Source organism: Leishmania braziliensis, chromosome 22 (genome assembly GCF_000002845.2).
Source record: "Leishmania braziliensis MHOM/BR/75/M2904 complete genome, chromosome 22".
Taxonomy (NCBI): Eukaryota; Euglenozoa; class Kinetoplastea; order Trypanosomatida; family Trypanosomatidae; genus Leishmania; species Leishmania braziliensis.
The window spans coordinates 138,235-163,716 of record NC_009314.2 but is presented as its reverse complement, the minus strand read 5'-3'; the positions used below and the strand labels follow the sequence as shown (position 1 = coordinate 163,716).

The 25,482-nt window shown below is 58.1% G+C and overlaps 7 protein-coding genes across 7 annotated transcripts; all 7 read left to right on the top strand.

Annotated features, from left to right (window-relative positions):
* Positions 1–1,755: 1,755 nt before the first annotated feature.
* On the top strand, positions 1,756–5,268 carry LBRM_22_0390 (conserved hypothetical protein; the record flags this gene model as incomplete). Its single annotated transcript, XM_001564908.1, has 1 exon — positions 1,756–5,268. The coding sequence occupies one exon, from the start codon at positions 1,756–1,758 to the stop codon at positions 5,266–5,268; it is 3,513 nt and encodes a 1,170-aa protein (XP_001564958.1).
* Positions 5,269–8,521: 3,253 nt separating this feature from the next.
* Positions 8,522–10,735, top strand: LBRM_22_0380 (conserved hypothetical protein; the record flags this gene model as incomplete). The annotated part of the gene is made up of 1 exon (XM_001564907.2): positions 8,522–10,735. One exon carries the CDS (start codon positions 8,522–8,524, stop codon positions 10,733–10,735), a length of 2,214 nt encoding a protein of 737 aa, XP_001564957.2.
* Positions 10,736–12,367: 1,632 nt separating this feature from the next.
* On the top strand, positions 12,368–13,720 carry LBRM_22_0370 (putative DNA primase small subunit; the record flags this gene model as incomplete). The annotated part of the gene is made up of 1 exon (XM_001564906.1): positions 12,368–13,720. One exon carries the CDS (start codon positions 12,368–12,370, stop codon positions 13,718–13,720), a length of 1,353 nt encoding a protein of 450 aa, XP_001564956.1.
* A 640-nt stretch (positions 13,721–14,360) lies between these two features.
* Positions 14,361–18,437, top strand: LBRM_22_0360 (conserved hypothetical protein; the record flags this gene model as incomplete). The annotated part of the gene is made up of 1 exon (XM_001564905.1): positions 14,361–18,437. One exon carries the CDS (start codon positions 14,361–14,363, stop codon positions 18,435–18,437), a length of 4,077 nt encoding a protein of 1,358 aa, XP_001564955.1.
* A 1,157-nt stretch (positions 18,438–19,594) lies between these two features.
* Positions 19,595–20,494, top strand: LBRM_22_0350 (hypothetical protein, unknown function; the record flags this gene model as incomplete). Its single annotated transcript, XM_001564904.2, has 1 exon — positions 19,595–20,494. One exon carries the CDS (start codon positions 19,595–19,597, stop codon positions 20,492–20,494), a length of 900 nt encoding a protein of 299 aa, XP_001564954.1.
* A 649-nt stretch (positions 20,495–21,143) lies between these two features.
* Positions 21,144–22,301, top strand: LBRM_22_0340 (conserved hypothetical protein; the record flags this gene model as incomplete). Its single annotated transcript, XM_001564903.1, has 1 exon — positions 21,144–22,301. The coding sequence occupies one exon, from the start codon at positions 21,144–21,146 to the stop codon at positions 22,299–22,301; it is 1,158 nt and encodes a 385-aa protein (XP_001564953.1).
* A 1,199-nt stretch (positions 22,302–23,500) lies between these two features.
* LBRM_22_0330 (hypothetical protein, unknown function) lies at positions 23,501–24,199 on the top strand (the record flags this gene model as incomplete). Its single annotated transcript, XM_001564902.1, has 1 exon — positions 23,501–24,199. One exon carries the CDS (start codon positions 23,501–23,503, stop codon positions 24,197–24,199), a length of 699 nt encoding a protein of 232 aa, XP_001564952.1.
* Between the last annotated feature and the right edge of the window lie 1,283 nt (positions 24,200–25,482).

The window sequence follows — 25,482 nt, the reverse complement described above, 5'->3', positions numbered from 1 at the left end:
AAGCGTTGGTAGAGTGAAGCCCGTGTTCTTCGCGGTGAGTGCTTTCCTCGGATGTGGTGTGTGCTTGAGGTCGCCAAGAAGGTTGTCAGTCTGAGGTCGCTTTACTCGGTGATACGGAAGAAATGTCGCGCGGCAATCGGCCTCACGCTGCAGAGCAGCGGTGGTGGAGGATGATGAGATGAAGTGAATGATTCGGAGGTGTGTGTGTGTGTGTGCGCGTGTGAGGTCGTGTCGTAGCACAGTCTTTTTTTCGGCGAGGAAAAGGAGGCTGTGGCGTCGTGTGACCGTGCGGGCTTCTTTGCAGTGACTTGCCGTGACTCACCAGTGGTGACCGCCAAGAGACAGAGTTGTCATTCTGTACTCTGAGTCCTTTATTTGGTAGTTGGTTCTGGCACTCGGTCTGTGCCGCTTCACGGTGTTGGTGCGGAAGGTAAGGCAGCAGAAAAAATAACGCAGAATTTCAAGTCTTAGTGGCGCGTGATTCGTACATTGACACTGGCGCTTGCAGGTCTTTTTACATCTTCGCGAGTTTCTTCCTCTATCCCGTGTCTCCGTTTCGTTCTTCGCCGTACGGTGTGGGATGCGGCGTCTCGTTGACGATGGTGGGGATCACACTTGTGATGATCACGAAGGTGAGGGTGACGAATTTTTGGCGAACACGTGCGGGGTGTCGCGTGTTTTCTGTTCCTCTGAAGACTGCACCTCGCTGTCCCTCAAGTGCTTCTTACGCCCTCGATGTACCCTTATCCCGGTCTGCTGCCTCTCTCACGCTCCCCCCTTTTTTGCTCTTTTTGTTTCCTTTCCTGGGGTGCTGCACGGTGGGCCTCGATGGACTCTCTCTCTCTCTGCTGCACATGCTGTGTCACATCACATGCACGTCCTCGCATGCACAGCTTTCCATGCGCAGCACACTACTTGTTGCTTTGGACGCGTGACTCGGCTCGCTTTTCCTTCCCTTTATTCGTCCCCTCCCCTCTCTCTTCGCGAGTGTGGGCCTGCGTGACGAGGGTTTCGGTATCGGGACAACCTGGCGATAGATGTGCAGGTCAAGTTGCCCACTTTCCTCCCTCGACCTGCACATTCTCCTTCGTTGCATTGTTTCACTTATTTGGAGGAACTTTATAGGAAGCGTTACAGTGTCTCAACGACGAGGTGAAGTTCTCGCTGTGTGTCGTGTGCTCAAGATAACCCCCCCCCCCACGCGCGAGTCTCTCCCGTGCCTTCTCTCGCATACTCTTCTCGGAGTGTCGCCGTGTGCCAGTTTTCCAGACTTGACGTGTTTTCTCTTTTGCTGAGTCTGTTTCCGCACCGGCTGCTGGCGAGCGTGTTGTGGGCGCTCTTTTAGTTTGTTTGCTTCTCGGTGAGTATCGTTGTGTGCGTTGGTCGAGTCCTGCTCCTCCCCCCCCCCCCTCCCTCACCCTCCCCCCGCATATAGGGTGAGACACACTTTATTCTCTTGCTGTCACGGCATCAGACAAACGGCTCCGCTCTTCTTTTCCTCGGCCCTCATTTTTTCTTCTTTCGTTCTTCTTCGCTCTTCCCGCCGTCCCCTCCGCGCCCCCTCCCCCCTCTCGGTCGGTCGGTCGGTCCGGGCTTCGGTTGCTCTGGTGGTGAAGGGCACGTGTTCGACTCCCTCTTTCTGCTGAAGGGGTAATTGCAAAAACAAAGACACACGGCGGCGTTTCCATCGCTCTCCCCTTTTTCTCGTTGCTCCGCCTACCCACGTTTACTCACGATTTGGACTGTCGCCGACAGATGCAGCAAAGGGGGAGACGAGGCCCCGTGGCGGGCCTTCTGGGGAGGAGATCAGCGACTCGGGCTGTGTCAGCAGTGGCAGTGCTGTTGCTGGTGAGTGTGTCGTGCGGTGCTGCAGGCCGCCCATGTACGGCCGAGGACATCACGTACTTCTACTCGCCCTGTGATCAGCGGACAGGCAAGCTGACCGTTCTGTCCTACCTCCCTAGTGACGTGAATTGCGAACCTGGGGATCTTGTCGTGCCACCTCCGCGCACAACTTCTTGCTACAACTGCGTAGATGGTTATCACCTCAACCCAGCGACGCTTGAATGTGCTGCATGCCCCGCTGGCACCTTTTCCTCCTACACAACCCGCTACGTAAACTTCGACCCGTTGCCGGAGATGTTAATGGCCTACTGCAGCCCGGAGCCGTGCGCGGCGTGGAGCGCTGTGGAGGACACTTATGGGACGGTGCTCTCTTCGGGATTGCAGCCCACGGAGGGCCGCCCTTTGACTCCCTGGGGCACGATCGATGAGTCAGTGGAGTCCACTCTGGACTTCTTCACTGTTGTCACGGAGAGCGCCGGTGTGCTTGAGTTCGATTATTCGATTTCGTCTGAAGAGGCGTATGACGGGCTTCAGCTGCGCCTGAACTTCTCCCTTGTCAGAAACCCAGACCAAATTATCGGCAGAAACCGCTTTTTCGCCACAGGGGTGCACCGAGACTGGTATCACGCGTCCATAAAACTACCTCAGGGTCATACCAAGATCCAGTTCCAGTACATCAAGGACAGCACTGGTCCTCCCTACGGTGAGGAGCTCACCGGCGTGAATGATCGGGCGTTGTTGCGCAACATTGTCATCAGAGGTACGCGGAAGACAGTGGCGGATATGCAGTGCATCAGCTGTCCTTCAGGCTACTGGACGACCACGGAGGGTGTTGGTGGTAGTGGTGCCTCTGAGTGTGTACGCTGTCCACGGAACACATACCGGTCAGCACACGATACGCAGTGCCTCGCGTGTCCCGCACGTACCTCATCGCCTGCGGGTGCTACAGAATGCACTCCCATGCGCGTGTGCGCGGCGAGCGACTACATTGCGCAGTACGGCAGCTGTCTGAGCGACAACACGCGAGTGCGTAGCTGGGTCAAGTACGAAGGCGCAAACTGTGTTGAAGAGGAGGGCAGTAGACCGATGACGACCAAGGTCGAGTGTGCGGCTTGCCTGCCGGGCATGCGGCATGCAGGCGGTCAAGGTAGAGGTGCGTGCGTCAGTTGTCCTCCGGGCGAGTACCTTCTCGGCGAGGAATGCAAGTTGTGTCCACTGGGAACGGCCGCCATACCCACGTTGTCGTACCGCAGTGGCTTTGACGACCTCGGCGGTAATGTGACGGCGCTATCGGGGACTTCGTTGTCGTACTTTCATTGCAGTGGCTCTGCTAGGATCTGCCACTTGGAGCAAGGGAAAGGGTTCGAGCTTGTGGCGTTTCCGTTCGATGATGAGGACAACACGCTGGTCGGCATTCGGCAGCTGCGCTCGGCCAATTGCACCTACTCGCTGGCCACCCTAAACTACACCTTCAACGCCGAGGAGGACGGCTGGGTGAACGTCACCTTCGCGTACGTCGACTCTGACGGCAAATTCGTGGACAAGATAGATTGGCGAACAACAATGAGCGTCCGACTCGTCGTGGACGAAGTCACTGACTACCCGATCCATACCTTTGCGAGACTACCACCGTTGAGTGACTTAGGGTTTTATTCTCTTGTGGTGCCGTATTACGTCGATACAGCGCTTCCCGCCAGTGACGCTGACCCGAACTTGCCAGGCTTGCGTCACCGCTTAAGCTGGATCGTGGAGGAGCTCGCCTACACCTCGAACCCGATCTCCGTCGTAATTGTAGCGCTGGAAGTGTTTGGCGATATGGCCGGCGGTGTGGCGAAGTGCCAGCCTTGCCGTGCTGGGTTCAGCTGCCCAGCACGCGCGTCGAAAATGACCCCATGCTCTCCTGGTACTATACAACCCTCAGCACGCGCGGAGGTGTGCGAGGCCTGCGTGAAGAACACCTACACCCCCGGCTACGGCTTCACGGCGTGCACTCGATGCCCGAGCAGCACGATCGCAAACGCCGACCACACGGGCTGCAGCTCCGCTTGCGTCTTCGAAAGAAATCATATGCTGTACAACTTCAGCGATCTGCGCGACGTCGTCTTGAACACAACACTGGGGAACATACCTGGAATGAACACGTCCTTGTCGAACATGACGATCGAGGAGGCTGACGAGGCCAGTATAACGCGCTTTTACTTCTCTCCATGTGATCCGCTCCCCGTGGCGGATGCCCGGACCACCTCCGAGAGCGACACTGCGGCCACTCCGGTCACGCGTGATCGATTGTGCGTGCCGTCGGTACGCGGCCGCAACAGCTCTTCCAGCGCGTACGTGTGTCAGCGCACAACACCCACCAACGGTCGGCATTTTGGCGACGCGGTTCAGCACCTTGGACTGGGCCGACATCTCTACATGATCACCGAGCAGGGAAGCCTGGCTGCGTTGGACAGGTTCAGCTTCCTCGGAGGCAACTGGGACTACTATGTAAGACCGTACACCGCGGCGTATATTGAACTGCAGTGCAGTATGGAAAATGATGAGCCGCGCTTCGGCACACTGGTGTACGTCGGCGAGAGCGATGGTGAGGTTGTCCTCCGGTGGCGCTCTGCCTACGCGTGTCCACTTTGCACAAAGGACAGTTACTTAAAGGTGGAGACGACCTGCGATGACCCCAACGTAACGACGCGGTGGGTGTACTACACCTTGCGCACGGATAGCTTCAGCTGCATTGGTGGCTACGTGCCGCCGGAGCCGATCATTATGAACTGCACTGAGTGCACTGTCGAGTCCTACGTTGTGCGCTGGCTGGACTGCAACGCCACCACGAAGACACAAGATGGCGTCTACGTCCTTATACCCGAGTACGCTAACTGCACACCAAGTGCCTCACCACTGCCCCCCGTGACGCCGCGTCCGTGCGATCCATCGAGTGGTAGAGGTGACGGAAAAGGTGGCTCTCGCGTAAGGGAGGCGGTGCTCCTCGTGATTCTTGTACTCTTGCTAGCTGGACTTGTGGTGCTGACGGTGTACTACCGTCAGCTGCGGGAGCGTCTCGCACGTGCAGCACGCGGGGAGGGAGCGGAGCTGGACGTCTATGGCGGCATCTTGGACGATATGTACGGTCATGACGAAGAGAGTGAGGAAGGAGAGGAACCGCCGTTGAGCCGCGGCACAGCGGCAACAGCGATGCATCAGCTGTGGGGCGTGCTGACGGGCATGGGTCAGCACATCCAAGATGCTGTTTTGCCCAACGACGGCGGTGGCTCCACCGCTGATGCGTCTGCCGAGGCCCGCAGCGGCAGGAATGGCTCCGATTCTGCCGCCACTTCGGATGGCGTCAGTGCGCATCCTGGCGGCGGTGGTCAGAGTCTCTTTTCTCTCGCGGCCACCGACGAAGATCTCTTACCGGGCTCTCGGTAGTTTCCTCTGGCACCGCGTCCGCCGTCCTACACGCCTCTGAAGTCTGGACGCTAAAGTTGAAGTCCTCTTCGTCACTCCTTTTTGTTCCCCCTTCACGGGTGTGTGCGTGGGGGTTGGGGGAGGGGGTCTCCACAGATTTGACTTCATGCCCATTTCAGGGTTTTTTTCTCTTCCTTTTCTTTACTGTTCACGGATGCTCGTCGCGATGCCGTGCGGAACTCGTGCTTGGATGGGCAACTTCGACTCTCTCTGTGTGTGGCTACGTGTGTGTGTGTGTGTATGTGTGTGCCCATCATTCTCCTGGCCGTGTTCTCCTCCCCCCTTCGACTTCATTCAACTTTTTGTGTCCTTCCTTTCATTATTACCATGTCCTGTTGGCGGGGGGAAACACTTCAGTGCGTGGCATCCCAGAGTCCAGCATTCGCGGCGTGTGGAGGTCAGCGCGATGCATCGCTGCGGATGCCGGCGGTGAGGCCCCGAGCGGCGTTGCGTCGGAGCGCCGGGCGACGGTGAGCACGCTTGTATCCCCTCCCCCCACCGCAGGCCGAGTGCCAGCGTGGCTCGAGTGCATCCCGCCCGGCCCTGACTGGCCTATTGGTGGGGGGCCTGAGCCACCCCGAGTGGGGGTGCATCAGGTGACGACCGGCATGGCAGGCGCGCCTGTGAGGCGGCGTGTGCCGTGGGTGTGTGTAGAATGTGAGGCCGGAGCCGTGCCCAGCTGAGTCGGCGCATTGCTGTAGGGCGTGTGTCTGGTGCTGCGTCACTGGGCGCGATGCGCCTGCGACAGGCCGCGGGTGGGTGGGACGCGTCTGGTGTGGCCTTTGAGCTCTCCTTTTATATGAGAAGGGATACGCTGAGGAAACTAATAAATCTCAAAAGAATAAACGAAGAGGTTCTGACCAGAGGGTGTCTGCGGCATTGCGGCGTATTTTTTTTTATTACCTCCGCTTCTATGCGACCTCCGGGAGAAGGGTTTACCGCTCGCCGTTTAATTGGTTCAACTCTCTTCCAGTGGACTGCCGAGCGTCCACGCGTCAATAATAGTGTCTCCATTTTCTGTTCTTCCCTCCTCTCTCTCTCGCTCTGTGTGTGTGTGTGTGTGAGCTCTCTACGACCCGCAGTCGCAAGGTAATAAGTCAGTGCTGCTCTACCCTCCCTCTTCATGAGTGTATCCGATCGATGAGAGTATGCGGAAAGATTGTAGGGCTGACCTGTTGCGCCGTGTGTGTGTGTGTCAACTGATCTTTAATAAACCTCTTAACGCTCTGCCTCCTGGAGAGGAAACGAGGGGGGACCAGGATCCCTGCAGGACGTAGCCGACAGGACGAAGGCTGCGACTCGGAGCGCCTATGCATTCACGGTGCAGACATCTTTACCGCAGAAGACAAAATTCCTTCATTCGCCTTTTGCTTTTTTTTTGGGGGGGCTCGTTTCACATCTGGCGGAGTGAGATGGCGTATTTACCGAGTTCGGCACCTTTTCGAGATGCTTCACTGCTGTTGTTCTCCCCTGCCACTGCCTCCTTCCTCTCTTCTTCGCTATGTATGTAGGAGTTTTTACTCGGTGCGCTACATGAAGTCACACCTCGTGCTCAGGGCGGCACAGGTGTAGGGTACCTCCCCGGGCTTTCTGCTCTTTGGTCTTTTCTTCTCCTGTGCTGTATCCTCCCTTCTTTTTCTCTGCCTGTTTGTTTGTGGGTTTCCTTTTAGGGGTGGGGGTGATGGCGGTGGTGGGGCTCTTCGAGTTCAGGTACTTTTTGTGCACCCCTACACGAGCCATCCTCCTTCGGCACCCCCCCTGCGGAACTCTCTCTCTCTCCTTCTCCCCTCATCTTTGGTAAGGCCTGCACAGGGGGGGGGGTGACCTTCTTTCACGTGCTTCTTCGTTTCTCTTGTTTTCGTTTGGGGGAGGCGAAGGGATGCTGCGAGTGTCCTCCCTGACGTTCTCTCCTTTATGTTTGTGTGCGTGGTGATGTGTGTCGTCTTCTCGGTCAAGCGGTAATTTCCTGCCTCTTCTCCCAGCTGGTGAGGACACTTCTATTCCTGTGATCCTTCTCTATTGGAGCAGTGGCCCCCCCTTTTTCTATTGACAGGGCCTTCTGGTGTGGATCGAAATGTCAAGAAGGGTTACTGCGAGCGCGAGCGCCTACCTCGGAGTCAGTGGTTTCCTCCCATGATTTAGTCTGGTCTTGCGGCACACACACGCACACACGCAAAGGCTACTAGCCAGTGCAGTACACCTCACGAGGAATAATACGCCTCACACCATCGGCAGCATGACAGGAGCAGCAAGAAGAAAATTAAAACGCCGATATGTATGTGATCCTGTGTTAGTCTTCTCCTGAGTAAATAATTTTGCATGCATTTTACTGCGGTAATTTACTGACAGTAGGCTGAGCTAGCGTGTGTGTGTAGGGGGTTTCGAAGCAGCAGTGCTACAAGAGGAAAAGCGAGTCGAGCGAGATGTAAACAAGTGGACTGCAGAAGTACGCCGGAGAGAGAGAGAGTCGCTAGACAACGCACGACTTGCAAGGAGAGCATGTTTCTTCGTTCCCCAATCCACTACGCTCAGCCGAGGGGAAGCAAAGGGGGAAAAAAATAAGAGCCTTTTTTTCTGACCTCAATGATGGAGCTGGGCTCCTATCTGATACACATCAAACCAACGGAATCCATTCAGGCCACGCACACGTGCGCGCATGCATCGACGCAGGGTGCATTGGTGTTGTTGCTTTTATTTCTAAATGCGGGTACATTGCTGCATGTGCCGAGAACACGGTATTGCACAACCCTTTGGGGGTTCGGCGTATTGTCATGACAGCGTAGAAGGCGTGTTTTACTCAAGCCTTGTTGTTGTGGAAGAGTCTCTCGGTTCATCTCTCGCTTTCACGTCATCCTCGTCATCTCTTCTATGCATTTCTCTCCTCCTCCTCCCTCCTCCTTCCTCCTCCTCACCTTCACCTCTATGTCTCTCACCGCTTTGCCTGGTGCTTTACATCGTACATGCATCGCTCCGTTCTACCGCACATGTGTGCTTCATTCCATCCCTTGCCCCTTCCTTTCCTGATTTGCTCACTATGTGTGTATCACTTCTTTTCTCGTGCAGCAGTCACAAGCACATCCGTGGAGCCACGGACACCGACGAACTCCTTCTCAGGCGACTTTGTGCGGTTCCTCTCGTTCGGCGAAACTCAACGCGGAACGAAGAGACCCTCAAACAAAGCTATGGTGCGACTCGCACGTCACACGCACCTGAGATGCCGATGCTGAGCGACCTCACGGTGGCGGAGCAGGTGGCTGCGCTGCCGCCGCTCCCGCAACTGCTGGGTATTCATCCTCCTGAGCCCGCCAACCCGCAGACCAAGGTCACACGACAGGCATCAGACCGGCTGGTGTCATCTCGCACCGGTGCTTCTTCTGCCATGAAGATCTCGCCACCCCAGACCCGCTCTGCGGTCACTCGTTGGCAGCCGTCCTCACGCATACCGGCAACCATGTCGCAAACTGTCAAGTCGCTTTCGACTGAAGCGAAGCTTGGAGCTCTGGTGTCCTCACCTGATGTGCGCGAGGAGGATCAGCTGCCACTCGCGCCGTCTACGCCGCACCCAGTTGAGTGTTCTCGGAGCATGCACGAGTGGCGCCGCGTTCAGCAGTCACTGCAGCTACCCATTGCGTATCGCACCGAGGAGGACATTCACCTTTCGCTGCGCCTGCTTCGATCTCTCCCTCTCTTCGCACCACTGCTTGATGACGACTTGCTGATGCTGGCAGAGACAATGGAAGTGATGGAGGTGACAGGCGCCGGCACTGTTCTCCTGCGGAAATGTTCTGTTGATCAGGCCACTCACTTGTCAAGTTACGCCGGTGTTGCCGCTGCGGAGGTGACAACAACCTGTGCTGAAAAGCTTCCATGGCGCTCACTGCCGTCGTCGTCGCATGTACCGCAGGTGCTGGAGGAGGAGGAGGAGGAGCATGAGCGCTCCCAGCTAATTTGGACGGTGCCGGCAGCGCACCTGTTCAAGTGCTTCAGGGAGCAAATGCGCCGCGGTGAGCCGCCGTCGCTGCCGTCGGGGTTTACAGATGGCGTTCGTACCAACATCGGCTCTGCACACTCGCCCATCACGGCGAACAAGGAAAACAGGCGCAGTATGGGGGCCTCACCGCTGCAGTCTTTGACAGGGGTGGCAAGACTACCAACCACCCGCGTCACTACCGCGCCGCTCTTTTCTCTGGGCGACGACGACGGTGTCGAGGATGGCGGCGAAGCTTTCGCGTTAGTGTTGCTGAGTGGACACTGCCGCCTCGAGTGGCCTCGCGAACGCGGTCCAATGGAGGACTCAACCGAGACGTTGCGGTGGCAGAGCTACGAGCTTCAACCGGGAGATGCCATGGGCTACGCTTTGATCTGGGCTGCTTTGCCGCCTGCGGCGCAGTATGTGACATCTGAGAGCAGTAGGCTGCTGCTGGTGAGTTCCAAGGGCCGACCTGCTGAGGTGGCGGTGCGCTTGCGGCGAGTGTGCGGCCGCGCCAATGAGGCGGTGCTCCGCGCGCAGCGGCAATTTCTCATGCACAACCTGAGCGTTCAGCTTTTCGACCCTGATGACCCCGCTTCGCGGACGGCGCACACGACCGGCAGTGGTGAAGGTCGGACACCGAGGGAATCGCGACCTCACGATCACGTAGCTGCTACAGTGGTGGAGGCTGCCGCGGCTGCGGCAGAGCCTGCTGTTCCGGGTATTGCATCTCTTCTAGAGGAGGCGGCACGGAACTTGATTCCTATTCGTGTTCCAACTCAGACGGTGCTGTTTCGTGAAGGCCTCACTCCAGTGACGGAGTGCGCTATCTACTTCATTCTGAGCGGCGGCCTCTCCGTGGTTCGCCGTGTCTGGTCGCAGGATCAGAAGCGGCTCTTGGGCGAGCGGGATCGGCTCGTGCGTGCGTTGACGCCGGCCACTGGCGTCTGCCCGCCAATGCCGCCGCTGCCGGCGACGGACAGGATGGAGATAGCGCAGCTAAGACCCGGTGACTATTGTGGTGATCTCGCCTACCTCAATGAGGACCCCGACCACGTAACTTCGATTGATGCGAAGTGGACGGCATCGTACTGGCAGAACACCCTGGCCCAGCCTACTGCCCCATGTAGCCCAGGTGGAAGATGTGGCGCGGTACCCGAATGCTCGCACAATGTCACTACTTCTACGCCTGACGATGGTGGCGACAGCTCCCTCTTCAGGCGTCACAAGGGTACCGTGATTGCTCAGCAAGCCTCCTCGCTCTATGTGCTGCTTCCGCGTGCAGCGGACAGAGCGTTGGTTGGCGCGGTGCTTCAACGCATGCGCGACCACATTCACCGCAAGTACGCGGGCTACCGGGATGTGTTTGCCAACTACGATAAGGTGTACAAATGGGCCCTCTACAAGGAACGCGTGCTGTGCGACGTGTCCAAGAAGGCCCCGATGAACTTTCGTTAGCAGCGGCGTCTGAAAGGCGGGGGCGGGGAGGGTGAATGCCAGAGTAGTGGAAGCCCACATGCTCCTACCATCTCTTGCCACTACTTCACTCGATACCCTTCTGGCGCGCACGTGTACCCCTGCCTGGCCAACGGCGCATGCGCGTCTGTGCCTGTATGCCTCGCGGTCTCTCTCTCTTACTTTTCCTTCCTTCAACGTTTTTTGATCTTCGTTCTTCTTCGGCCGCTCAGGCACCCGTGGATGCAGAGACGGCGATGTACACCAGTCACTCTTCGGCTTTCCCCTTTCGGTTGCGTATCTGCCTTTTGCTCCTCGTTTGTTTCTCTTTCTGTTGGATCGAGAGCGAGTGAGCAACACCACATCAGTGCCGTTGGAGCGCTTCTCTCTCTCTCTCTCTGTGTGTGTGTGTGTGTCTTTTTTCAGTGCTGTCTTATTCTGTTGTTGTTCGGTGATGCATTGTGGCGTTATGGGGAATGTTCGAGCTGTTTTGCTTGGTTGGTCCTGTTGGCTTCTTCCTTATCTGTACACGGGCTACTGTCTCACTCTCTTGCTCTGAATGTATAGGTACGTATAGCAGAAGAGAAGCTCGAGTGTCCGCCCAGGGCTTTGCACCACAGCAGACAGAGAAAACCCAGTTCCGCAAGGACGCATGTACTGCGGCCCTTCATTGCTCGCCCCCTCTCGCTTCCAAGCCTTGTCGCGTTACTTCTACAGTTGCCGATGGACATACATATTGCCGAGAGGAAGACCCCCCGCCCCCGCGCTCCTGCACGAGCAACGACGCACGTACTTCCTGATTTCTCTACCCCTGTCCCCCTCTCTCTGTGCAGACTGCAACTTGGGACGATTTCTTTCCCCTTCCCCCTCCCCACTGTCGTTTTACCGTTCTCTGAGCTTCTCCGCACATCATCTATGGGCTGACTCCAGCCACGCACATCCTAGGGGGAGGAGGAGGAGGAGGGGGAGGGGAAGGAGGAGGGCTCGCTTTACACGAGAACTTCACGATGACCGTACCCCCCCCCCCCCCCCCGTTCGTGCGTATATATGACTCACTACACAACTTCTCTCGATCCCTTTCTCTGCACTTCTTCTGCTGCCACATGGACTTGACTATGTTCGCGCATGCGTATGGTGGATGGTCTTTGGGTGTGTTACACTGGTACGCGGCGAGCTGCGCGCGTGCAGAAGAGAAAAGGGAGTAGGGTCTCAGGTTGGCAGTCCAGAGTAGCCAAGTCGAAACGGAGAAGGCAGCGCAGCGAGAGAGAGAGAGAGAGCAATCGAAAAGAAGCAAGGCATAGTGGGTGCGCCGAGACGAGCCAATACACGAACAGCGCCACAAATGCCTTCAGCGGTGAGCAGTCTGTCTTTCGTTTCGTTTGTTTCGTTACCAAGTCGCACTGCGTCTCGCTGACTCGCAAAACCACCGTAGAGAAAAACGCACATAATCGGCAGGGCGAGAGAGAGAGAGAAGCGACTACATAGGCAAAATCACGTTGCCCAAAAGGGTATCTCGTCATCACAGACATCGCCAGCACCATCACTCCCATTCAACTGCTCTTGCTCTTGCGCTTCTCTCTCCGCGCGTGTAGTCTTGGATCTGTGCTTGTACAAACGTGGGTTTGGGTTGCCGTGATGCAGGCCATCAACGAAAACTCGCTGCGCGAGTTTTATGCGCACGTCTACCCCGTTGAACTAGTCACCCAATGGCTGTCATACCGGCTTAACCAGCCACCTCTTATCCCGGGCACCCCCATCGTGGCTGTCAAAGTCGAGCGGTCGACGGTGTCTGGGGACGACAGAGGAGAGGGAGTGGACCGGACACTGTGCATCAAGGCCGACCCAGGTGCTGCTGCGACAGGTGCTTCTGGCGCTGAGGATGATAAGGAGTGGCTGGATGGGAAGGGGGCTGCTGCAGCGGAGGGCTACCTTGCCCGCCGCGAGTTCTGCTTCACCCTCATCGGCGACATTTTCACTCGTTTCCGGAGCTACCGAAGTGCCGAGGAGCTGCGCGCCGAGCTGTTGCGCTGCTTCCCAGAGAAGATCGACGTGGGCGCCGTGTACAACATTCGCCCCAACCAGAAGCAGGGCCTCGCCAACGTTTTTCCAGTGGAGCGGGAGCTCGTGTTTGATATCGACATGTCAGACTATGACAACGTGCGGTCGTGCTGCACCGGCAAGAGTGTCTGTGCCTACTGCTGGGCGTGGATGTCGTGCGCGGCACATGTGCTCCACACCGTTCTGCGGGACGACTTTGGCTTCAAGTACGTACTGCCCGTCTTCTCGGGTCGACGTGGTATTCACCTGTGGGTGTGCGACAGGCGGGCCAGGCTAATGACCAACGACGAGCGAACGGCCTTGGTGGGGTACTTGGCTGTCGTGGCACCCAAGACACTCCGCAGCACCATCGTAGCCGATCTTGCAAACCACCGCCTCGTCCACCCAACCATCCGCCACATTCTGCGCACGCAGGTTGACCGCGCCTTCACTGGGCTCTTCGTGACGTCCTCAAGCGACAACCCCAACAACATTCAGCATCACACCAAGGCGGCCTGTATCGTCCATGACGCTACCTTGGCGGTGCTGAAGCTTGGCCGCCGCGATGCCTTGAACCGGTTCCAGCAGCACCTTCACTTCCAGCAAGGTAGCGTTCTAGACTGGTCAGTTTACCTGCGTGCTCTCGGCTCGGAACAGGAAGCCACTGATATCCTGCATGCCGTGCAGCTTCTTCTCTTGTATCCACGCCTGGACGAGCACGTTAGTACGCGCCGTGATCACCTGCTGAAGCTTCCATTTTGCGTGCATCCCGGCACGTCCTACTTGTGCTGCCCACTCGAGTGGGATAATGTGGACGCGTTTAACCCGACAGAGGACGCGCCGAGACTACAGGAAGTGCTACTGAGTCGAAGCCTGGATGAGCGCTGGACGCTACCGCTGGTGCGTATGCTGAAGGATATGCGTTCAGACGAGAATGAGAACTTCTCGTAAGGACCTTTGTCGACGCATGTGTAGGTGCCTCCACACACGCGTTAGTGTCGCTTCCCCGCTGGTACCACAGGCGCGCCGTTGTTCGGCGCAGCTTTACATAGAGAGTGATGTCTCTCGTTTTACTTTCCTGTGCGTATTTTGTTGTGGCGATGGAGGTCCAAGACAGATCGCCCCGCCATGGTTCCTCTAGAGATGGAGAGGAGGGGCTCGAGCTGCGCTTGTGAACTCGATAAATGAGTGAGTGTATACGTGCGTGTGTGTGTGTGTGTTACCTTCATGTTTGTGGAGGGCTGGGGGGGGGTGCGTTACAGCACAGCACGTTTTCTGTCATCGATGATCGCAGCGTACACCGCCCCTTCATCCATCTCACCGTGTTGTTCATCTACGCGGACCCACTCGCTCTAATTTTACAGCGGCGAGAAACTCCCAGAGGGGGGGGGCGGGGAGAACAGGCGCGCAAGAAAGTTAGCCGGCCAGCCCCTCCCTTTCTCCCACCTGAGCCATGCGCGCGTCGAGCAGTCTCGCGCATCGGCCAGCAGGTAATGTTTTCTCCCCCCCTGACTTCCCTTTCCCCGCTGCGTGCCTCTCCTTTCGTTCTCTACACGTCACCGCCGCTCGATGCCGCGTAGATTTTCTTTTCATGCCCTGCCCTCCCTCCTCCTTACGATCATCGCCCCTTCCTCTTCCACATCTCTCCCCCACTCACCCTCCCTTGTGCGCGCCTTTCCACACTTGCACACATCAATGCACACTCGGGTGTGTGACAGACTTCACAGCTGTGTTTTTTCTTCTTCTCCTTTACCTGCTCTGCATTTCGGCTGCTCCTCTTCCTGTCTTCTTCTGCGACCCAGAGATGTTCTTTGCGCCACCAGCAAAGGTGCCACGGACGCAGCGGCTGACCGTGACGAGCAGTGCAGCAGCGCCCTACGTCTACAAGCGCGTCACCGAGGCGGACAGCGGACTCACGGAGGCATCACCGACTTCTCTCGACGGGGCGGTGGTCTTCGACGCCGCCAATGGACGCACGATACCCGTCTCGAGCTTTCTCTCTGGTGCTGGCGCGCACCTGTGCTGGATGGTTGACGAAAATACGAAACTTCTGCGCCTGTGGAACGTAAGCCGGCCAGGGTGGCGGACGGCGGCGCCACGGCTTGCAGAGATACCGTACTTTGCAGCTGCCACGGAGGGACTGCCGATGTTTGTGAGCGAGATGGGTGGGGAGGAGGAGTCCCTCGCCTTTTGCAGCGAGCGCGGCGCCATAGCTAGTCTGGACCACAGCATTGAGGTGCAAATGATCGACGAGGACGACGCTGCGATGATGGCTTCAAGTTTTGTCTGCGCGCGGCGCTGGGTCAATGCGGAAGCGGTGATTGTGACAGTGCTGGGGACAACGGCCGGGGTGCTCGTTGTGGATCTCAAATACGATGGCACCCACACGACAATGAGGTTTGACCGGCGCGACCCGGCGTCCTTTCGCTGGGTGCGCGGGGGGCGCGACAACTTGCTCCAGCGCAGGAACAGTGGTGACGTCGAAGGGTGCCCGGCCACGCCGCCCCCATACACCGCCGAGGAAGAGGGGCAGCAGCAGTTGTTGAACGAAGACGCACAGACAGGGCGCCCCAGCGCTTCCGCAAACGTGTCCAGTTGGCTGTGGCATTCACTCAAGTCCTTGGTCGCCAGCGGTAATGGTACGAGTAGCGATCGTCAGGGCGGCTGGACAGGCCCTGGTGGCGCAGCAAATGTATCTTCTGTGTGGCCACTTTCGGCTGTCGACCGCGGCCAGCGTGGTGATAGCCCTCTTGCCTTTACGCATGTGCAACTACGTTACCACTACCCTGATCAGGTGGTGGCGATTAGCGCTTTGGGTGAGGTGTTTCTGTTGGATTTCAGCCCGGTGCCGCCACTGGTGGCAGGGACAGCACCGCGGCCGCGCATTTCAATTAAGTGGGCCACATCGCTTCCCTCGTCGCTGGGCCGCAGCGGCCGCGTCGTTGCCTGCACGGAGAGCCAGCACAAGGTGTGCGTGCTTTACTACGTCCGCAGCAGCTCGGCGCACCCGCTGCCAGCGCTGTGGCTCGTGACGCTGGATGCCTCTCTCGGAAAGGTTGTGAACTATGTAGTGCTGAACGCCGTCGCAGACGTCGTCAGCTCCGCCGCTCGCCTGCCGTCCCACCACGTTAAGCTTTTTTCTGACGACACCCACTGCGTGGTTCTCATTAGCATTGGGGCGTATGTGTTGCGTGTGAACAACCAGGTGGGGGTTCGACAGCCGTGCTCCAGCGAGGACACCATCTGCTTTGCCCACCTTGAGCAGGCTGTGGTCTCGCTGTTGCGAGAAGACGGTAGTCTCGTCACCCTCGATGCTCGCGGTCCACACCTTACCGTGAGAGATGCCCTGGCGGCCCGCATGGTGCCCGTGGCCAGCAGTGACGGCCCCAGACGTCTGCACGACGGCGATGACTCTGGCGAGTCGGAGCTGAAGAGCATCCTGGATGCTGTTCGCACTGACCCGACGCTTTCTCTGGACAGTGCGGTGCTTTACGCGAGCGAGTCGCTCTCTTCCTCATCGGACTCGCATTACCCTCGGTGGCAGGGCAGTGGCAATAGAGGCAACAGCAGCGGCGTTGGCACCGGCAACTGGGCACGTCGAAATCTAAACACTGAGGATAAGAACATTGTACAGCGCGTCACGCGCCAGCTCACGTGCCAGCAGCAGGCGCATCGCTGTTTTCTCATGGCTGTCCTTCGGCACGAGGAAGTACGCAAGCAGCTCTCGCAAGCCACCATTGCGCAGATGATGTCGGTGCAAGAGGCGCTCGTATCGTTGTGTGCGCTGCGCAGCATGCAGAATGTGGGGTTGCAGGCTCAGCAGTCTTTGAGCTCCGATCCAGATAGTGTGACGCACCGAGTTCTCCCTCCTTTGAGCGACATGCTCGGAGTAGCGCCGAGTGGCGGCTGCGACGGCGCCTACTTGTTACCACGCCGGCCCTATCGTCATGACGCCACTCAGGACGGCAGTAACGACGCGTCTGGCGCGCAGGCGGCGTCGCGACTGGTGAAAAGCACGGAGCAGATTGAGCGCTGCCAGCAGATTATGCGACGCGCCATTGTTGCCGTGGCGGATGCCATTCGGGCAGAGCAGAAGGCGGCACTGGGTGGTGCCTCTACCGGTCTTGAAGGCAGTGTGCAAGGGTTGACAGCCGCTGAGGTGTGCTTTGCAGACCCGTCGAACCTCGCTCGGCTGCTCTGCTTCGTTGGGGTGTACCTGTCCGAGGTGCGGCAGACCGTCTCGCTGCCTCTGGAAGAAAAGTTTGCGGAGTGCTACGCGGCGGGGTGCATCTATGTGGTGGTTGCGCAGTCGATTATGGAATCGCGTGAGGAGACGAGGAGCGTGTACGAAATTCCAAAAGGCGTCTTGTCGTGCATGTGGACCGGCTCCAGCGACCCCGTGCGCGGTATCGCCTTGTGCTTCTCACAGGCGTGTGTGCACCTTTCGAACACTCTGGCAGACGTCTGCGATGTAGCGTCGAGCAACATGAACGCCGGTACCGACAGTAACGCCAATGCCGTCGACGCCGCAGCTCGTTTGGCGAGCGCCGCCACATTGTCCTCGCTCGCACTTCAAAAGTGCGACATGCTCGACGTGGTCACCTACCTGCTGTACTTCTTCCTGACCAACAACCCTCACCACGACAGCCGTTTTGTCTCTTCAGTTGTGACGAACACCCTCCTCCGCGAGCCGTTTCTCAATGGTCCGGTTGGCTACCCGTACGGTGCCCCCGCTGCATCTCGCGGCTGCGTCGAAGTTGGTCTTCGCGTTCTGCGCGTGTGCGAGACGTTGGCACTGCGCTTCGATGCAATGCCGATCCTAATGACCTTTGCGCTCTCCACGCCAATCGACGACCCCGCCAGTTGCCCGGAGCAGTACGAGCGACTTCAGTCCTACTGCCAGCAGAACTCCCTTGTCCTCGACGCCGCGCTTCAAACGCTCTGGGAGCAGCGCCGCGAGTGGGAGCTGCTCAGCCTGCCTGCCGTGCTGCCTGGTTGTCCTGACGCACGTGCTCGGCGGAACAGCTTCCTAGAAGCACAGGCACCGCACCTGCTGTGGCTCGCCGATCCAGGTCGTTATGATGCCCTCACCGCTGAGGGGCAGGCCAGTCCACCCTACATCCCGTACGGGGAGGACCAGCTCAAACACCGCAGCCGGTGCAATGCCATGGCACGCCTTGCATGGGTGGCGACAGGGGCAGCTCCATCGAGCCGCATCAACGATGTGGAGCTCTCCGAGTCAATTGTGGCAGGGCAGCAAGAGTTCCTCGGACCTGACTACAACGCTGTCACCCTCGGCGCACAGGCGGCGGTGCAGCGGCTCTTGGAGAAGCGAGACTGTGTTGCGGCGTGGGTGCAGGCGGCCGTGATAGCCAGTCACACGATGCAGCCGACCAGCGAGGACTTGCTGGTACAGGTGCTGCGGCGCTGCCGTGCCCACGACGGTGAGTCATGCCTGCGGAGCATCCTTGCGAACAGTGTTAGCGAGCTGGAGACGGATGCAAACTTGCGCCAGACAGCTCTGGGTCAGGTGATAGTGTCATGCGTCAAGCTTCAGGACACTGAGACGCTGTACCGCGTGTGTGAGACGCTGCTGACAGCCGAAGAGCTCACGCTGCTTTCCTCGTGGGTGGCGTACCTTTGGACGGCGAGTCACGAACGGGCGTAGCGGAAGCTGCATGAGGAACGTGAGACGATCCGCTCGAGGGATTCGCAAGCGAGTACCAAGCCGAAGACAATAATAAGAAGGCAAGACAACTGACGTGCGCGCGCTAATGGCGAGGGACTACTCTATTGGCTTTCTCTGTCGCTGTTGGGGTGGTGCGTCATTCCTGAACTCGCATTTTTGTCTCTCTTTTTCACTTGAGTGAGTGGGTGGGTGGGTGGGTGGGTGGGGGGGGGGGGACGTTGCATGGCTGCTCGCAAGGCAGGCGTACGGCGACGGGCTTCCACCTACGGAAGCGGCATGGCTGTGCCGGATGGCAGAGAAGTGTGTGAAGAGAGGTGAAGATGTGCCCCTGCACGCATATCTCTTTCTTTACACGTGTTGGGCGTCCGTGCGCCCGTGTTAGGTTGGGGGTTTTCACGAGCACTTTGGCACTCTGATGCGTGTGCCGTGGGTGTTTCTGTGCATCCGTGACCAGCTGCCGCAGTGCATCTTCCAAATAACAAAGCAGAGCGACGCATGCGTCGATCCTTCAGAGGCGGTGGCTTGTTGGCCTTTTCCTCATTTTACCTTTAAAGAGAGAGAGACTAGAAGAGCAGAGGCGAACAGCACAGCTAAGATGCACGCGTACCTCTGCTCTTGTTATTGTTCTGCGCCAGCGCTCGTTGAGCGGGGAAAGGAGCACTGGCTGCCGCATGCCCCTGGACGCGATGACGCGTAGGTGGTTGGTGGGTGTTAGGTGGGCGTGTCGGTGTACGCGCCAACACAGGATCGAAAAGCGGAAAAGGCGAGTGGTCCTCAATGGTGTAGCGGAATCCCGCACGTGCAAACCCTTTTCATGCGTCTTCTGCTAGCGATGGCAACCCTCGTATTGTGGATACTTTCCCCCCTCCTTGGCCTTCTGCGCTGCTGTGCACCCCCCTTTCTATCGCTCCCGCCCTCAGTATCATCCTTTACCTCCCCCCTCCTCTCCTTTTACCACCGCTGTTATCCTCTTGTTTTTCATTTTTTAGTCTGTCGCGGTCACGCGCAACTGCGCGTCGGGGAGAGGCCAGGAGGCTCTAAACACACAACCACAGCTAAACCACGCGCGCGCGCGCGGGGAGGGGCGTCGGCGCAGGCGTGCGGAGCGCCCCAGATAGAAGGCGAGACGTCCTCTCATGCAGTTTAACCACTACCGCGACGGAGAGACCCGTTCGATTCTGATGAAAGACTCCCAGTCCTTTCTGTGTGCGCTACTGGCGGCCAAAAAACAACAGGCCAACGAGCTCTTTGGTTCGTGGGATGTCAAAGGAAAAGGGTACATTGCTACCGCACAGCTCCGGCCACTTCTCCTGAGCTTATTTCCGGCACCGTCGTCCGTGTCGGAGCAGGACTCTGGCACCACCGCAACCCATCTGTCCGTTTCACAAGTGAAGACAGCGTATGAGAGCGTGACGGGGCGCCCATGGCCACCTCACGCGTCGCTCTCGACAGGCTCTGCTTCGGCAAAGCAAAGCCACCGTCACCAGGACTCGATGTACGCAGGTCCCACACTAAGTGAGGTGCACGCCATCATTGACGTCTTGTGTGGCGGTGAGAGACAGCCGAAAGTGGCATTAACGCACTGCAGCCGGGACGGTGTAGGGAACGCATCGACGAGGCCGTTTGCGGGTCGCAAAGGGCCCACACCGAACACGGCACCCCTCACTCTCACAAGCTCTGCCACTGAGAGCAGCACAAGCGCAGCGCCTTCACTGCACCACCGTTCCCTTACGAGTGATGCGGGGGCCGCTTTCCTGTATGGCTCCATCGAAGCCATCTATCGTAGCTTTTGCCGTGCTGCCGCCTCACCAGGTGAGTTGGAGCCCGATACGCTTCCGATTGATGCCGTACATCTCGAGCGTATCGCGTGGAACGTTCAAGCGCAACGGCTGAGTGTAGGAGAGGGACACGCACTGCACCGCCTCCTGGCTGCGAAGGCAACCACTGTTGATCCGACCACCGCCCCCACCACCAGCACTGGGGCGGATGCCCACCTTACTCTGGAGGCGTTTGTGAAACTCTTGTGCGCTATGTGAAGGGCGTTCTTGACGGGTCCCTGTCTGCGTCTGTAATCCACCAGGAAGTGAAGGCAGGTGTGCACTAACGTTAGAAGAGGTACGCAACCGTGCCCACGCATGCAGGAGGGAGAGAGGGTCGATTGTTAGCGCCCTCCCTATCACGATACGCAGTGCAGACAACAGAAGGAAAGGTGCACGATGCAGCTGCTCGCACGCCCTGCTTAGCGAAGAGGGAGCCTGGCCGGTTACATGACTCTGCCCACCAGAATCGCTGTCCCCCACCCCACCCAGTGTCACTCTACCGTTTCCTCTCCGCTGCCTTTGATTTCCTTGCCTATGGTGTCTTCACCATCGCTTCCCCTTTACCCCTTCACTGATGGCTCCCTCCAACCCTCCCGCTCTTCATCTCCAGTTTTTTTATGTCTGCAACTCGTTGCTGACGGCCGCCGTTCCCGTGCCATGTATATCCTGTGCTTCTATTCATCGTCTCTTTCACCGCTCTACAGCGAGCGAATGTAGCGAGGCAGAGCACGAAACCACACGTGCCCTGCCCGATAACACTGAACCCCCCTTTCTACCGCTTCTACTGCTGTCGCTGCTTCTTTACGCAGTTCCGTTTCCTAGGAAGCGCAAGCGTGATCGGGCAGCAGAAGGCGGAGCAGCAGTGATGCGTCGCAGAGGGTACTCCAAGGCACCACCCGCGCTCTCCTTGGCGTCCCCTGTCCTGACGCGAAGAAGTGACCCGAAAGTTTTATATCAGCAGTGGCAGCCGCAGCACAGCTTGCCATGTCTTCGCGTGGTGCGTCCGTTAGGGAAAGGAAACGGTAGTGATAATGGCCGTGACCCGGCTGTGAGACACACCTTGGACACGTCTCATGCCGGCAGTCTCGCGGATATTTCAGTTAGCGACATTCCTGATAGTAGCCGTGGCGTTTCGTCGCCGCAAGAGGAAGCGTTGCGCAGGAGCGCGGAGCACCTCGCCAGGCGTGTGCGACAAGTCCAAGCGCAGGAGACGCGACAACGCACGCTCCTTCTAAAGGAAGCGGCGGAGCTCTTCGCCGATATGATCCTCCACCACGGTGTATGCCTTGATATTGCCGCGTCCTGCGCCGTTCTGCAAGCCTCACGAAACACGCATGCTCAGGCTGAGGCGCAGCAGGCTCAGCAGTGGCAGTTGCAGATTTTGCGGGATACACTGAATGACACTGTCACTGAGGAGAAGGAGGCTCGCAAATCTCTTGAGCTGGCGGCGCTGTCGGTGCGCAGATCATTGGTGCAGTTGCACCGTGCTGAAGCTCAGCCACTGCTGCAGCGAGAAGCATTTTTTCGACTGATGCATGCCGAGCACGTGCGGCGCGCCTTCCTGCACCGTGAGGAGGCACGTGCGGTGGAGGCGATGGGGATTCCGTACTTCATTTCTCTTCCTTGCCGATCAGTCCCTGCCGAGGCCGCCTTTGAGCCCCGGAAAGGGGGCAAGGCAGATGTCAAGGAGGGTGTCACTGAATTGAACAAGATCGACTTGATGGCCCAGGAGCGGTGTCCGTTTCAGTGCGCTGCGGATTGTCCATACATGACACAGCGTACGCGGCAGCTGGGCAAGCGCTGGGCGGCTGCAGTGACCAGCTGCGAGGACACGCGTGTCACTACCGCCTCCCTCCGCCTCGACCGTCGCGGGGCTTCTCTACCCCCCGTCACCCGGGCGTCGCGGCAGTGGCAAGTGCCTGGGCTAGGGATTACGGAGGTTGGCAAGCAGCGCGTACGGAACGCGATGATGATGGGGCACTACAGTGCCACTGCTGAGTTTCTGCCAGGACTACGCCTGTAATCGTCCCTGAGGCCGTGTCGTGGTCCGAATGAGCAGTGAACCACCCGCGCTTATTCACTGGTGAAAGCTGGGAGTCCGTGGGCCCATTTACCCCCTTTCCTTTTTAGTTTTGCGCTCTGCTGAGGAATCATGGCGCGGTTGTCTGCTCTGTCGCCTTGTGCCTCTCTTCTTGTCCTTCCTCCAATTCCTCGCCGCCACCGTCACCGCCACTCCCTCTTCGTTCTTGTCACTGCCACCGCCATCACTTCACCTTTTTTTTTCCCAGTTTGGAACTCTCTGATGTAGAGCTCGGCGGTGGACAGAGGCTTGTACAACGTCTGGGAGGACGCACACAGTGGGGATCCTTGCCTGTTCTCTCTCGCGTCCTGCACTGTCCATCCGATTCTCTTGGCGCACTGACGCCTGCTCTGTCGCTTGTTACTTTGTTGCCGAGCCAAGTGTCTGACCGCTACGTGTGGGACGTAATGTATTCCGCTGAAGGCGCATCTACACATAAACGAGCACGCTCGCACCGATGGGGATTGCCGTGACATGGCGATGGTGCATTCCTTCTCGCGCGTGTGTGTGTGTGTGTGTGCCTAATTCTCAATACACTGAGGGAGACAAGGAAAAGAATGTCAAAGAAGAGGCCCCTTCCAAAGTGGGACAAGCACAGGCGATTTGTCCAAGGCAGGGAACTGTGGAGAGGTGTGCCCTGTGCGTAGAGACGCTGCCAACTGCTGTTCTTCGACTCTATTTTTTCTCCCTTTCACAGCTCTCGCGCGACGGGGGGGGGCTGCTATGCTGACGTCTGACATGGACGTTCTTTGTAAGTCGCTCTCTCTTCGTCTGACTACTACTCGTACCACCGCCATCGCCTCCCTCTCCTCCCTGCTTCCCTCGACACCCTGCAGTCGCATGAACTCACCGAAGCCTGCGCGAAGAGTCCGCCCTATTTGCCGTGTTTTCTCTTGACATCCCCAGACTGCTGCTATTCCGTTTTCCATGCACCGCTGCTCTGCCTTTTGTTGTTGTCTGTTGCTGTGATTTCCCGTCGTTTGCAGCTCCCCCTCTACCTGTTGAGCCTCCCAACCGTGCAGGCCTTCCTCGGGAGTACGAGAGACACAGAGCCGTCTGCGCACGCACGCTTCTTTACCCAGTGCATCACCCAACCCACTACCTGTGCATGGCCGCGCCGTGTGCTGAGCACTGATGCGAGCATGAACTCTGCTTCCTCTGGCGTGTGCCCGTCGGCACAGGATGCCGCGTCGGAGGGGCTGCAGAGTTTCATGACAGAGCTAAGCCGCCTCGAGGCTGCGTCGCGCTCACGTCTCCAGGAGCTGACCCACGCAAAGTCGACGGAACAGGGGTTGAGCGAGCACCTGGCGGCCGTCACGTTTGCCGCACAGAAGGCGCGATATGCAAGGCTGCAGGTGGAGCTAGACGCCGCCGCGACGCAGGTCAGGACAGAAGAGGCAAGGCGCGAGAGCGCAGAGGAGCGACAACGACTAAGCCATCTCGTTGCTCAGCTGGAGCGCGTTAACGCGCTCAGCAGATCTGTCGAAAACCAGAAGAAAGAGGACCAGGGTGGAGACTGTCTTGGCATTTCGTGTGACGCCACCGTAGGCAACGGAGAGCTGTGGCGCTCACTAACCTGCATTCATCAACATCCGCGGCTCTCGCACCTTTTCCTCACTCCTCTTGTGCGGCTTTTCACAAAACTTGGTGCTCAGTACACCGCATCTCTCGGCGATACGCACTTAGGGGATCAGGCGGTGCCTGCGCTGCACTCACTGTGGTCCTTGGATGCCTTTCAGGTGTGGCTGCACGAGCGCGCCTGTGGTACCCTTGCGGATGACGACATGCTGGCTCTTTCGTTCATCGCGAATGTGGCTGATGCCACCTTGTCGTCAGATTAGTGTACACCGTTACTTTCCTTTCGACCAATCACCTCCACACCCACCAAGGCAAGCCTATGGACGATCTCTAGCCCTTAAACGCCGACAGCCTCTTCCTGCGGGAGCAGAGCTCACTCCAACATGCAATTGTCGCCGTATCCTTGGCGGCGCAGCAGGGGGTGGTGCGGAAAAAAGGAGGAGGGCAACGCCAGCGACGATACAGGCGCGGTCATCAAGAGCTACGGCGTACGATGCATGTCTGAGACTTGGCCTCGTCACCTGTGCACGTGTGGAAGGGAGAGGGGTGCATGTGCCTTCGCAGGTGTATCGGTGTTAGTGTTGGCGTGGGCCTGAAAGGCAGGGGAAGGAGGCTCTTTGTGGCTGGAGAGACGAAGTAGAGACGGACGGAGGGGCGGGAAAGGAAGTCCATAATTCCTCCTTCACGAGCGACTTACCGTTTTTTTTTTTTTTCATCCCTTTGAGGCCAACTGCGCTGCACCCACGTCCGCTTCTGCCTGAGGTGTCGACAGTCACAGTTTGTTTCTGGGCGATGGCAGAGCGCTACCTCTTTCTGTTTCGGCGCTTGTGTGTGCGTGCATGTGTGTCGCCCACACCCTTTGTTTTTTGTGCCCTCCCTTCAACACTCTACCCCTGACCTTCTTCCTCTCACGTACAACATCATCTGATCCTTCCCTCAATGTCTACGTACACCGTCTCTATTGTCTCTTTCTTTGAGCTCTTGTTCTATTGGTCGTTCTGGGCGCAGGTGTCGACGCTGGTGCTGCGTGACGGGCTCGTCCACCTACATTCACGCACACGCTTCACTTTCTCGTTCTCTGCTGTTGTTGCTGTTGGTGTCTTGCATCCCTCAACGCTCTTTTCCTCACCTAGCGCTAACTCGATGTGGATAGCTGCACTCAGTCACGTATGTGTGCAAACAGTGGTGGTGGGGATGAGCGGTATGCTGCGCGTTCTCTCCCTCTCCCCCTCTGCGTCTCTCGAGTCGTTTCCCTGTTGAGTCCTTCACTCTATTTTTTTTCGCTGTTCTTTGGCTTTTCTGCTTCTCCTTTTCCTCCGCGTGTTTCTGTCGCTGAGGCTCTAGAGCGGATGGCGTTGTGGGCGACTTCCCCGTCATTCCCACCCCCTTCCCCGTAGTTTCTCGCTTCCCTGGCACGTACTCATAGTGGTCTCAGTGCGATTCTTACTCACAGACACGCAGGGACCGCTAAAAGCACCACCATGCCTCCTGCCGGCACAGGTTGCGTTGTGATGCGCGTCCGTGCCAAACTGCAGCCCTCCGCCAC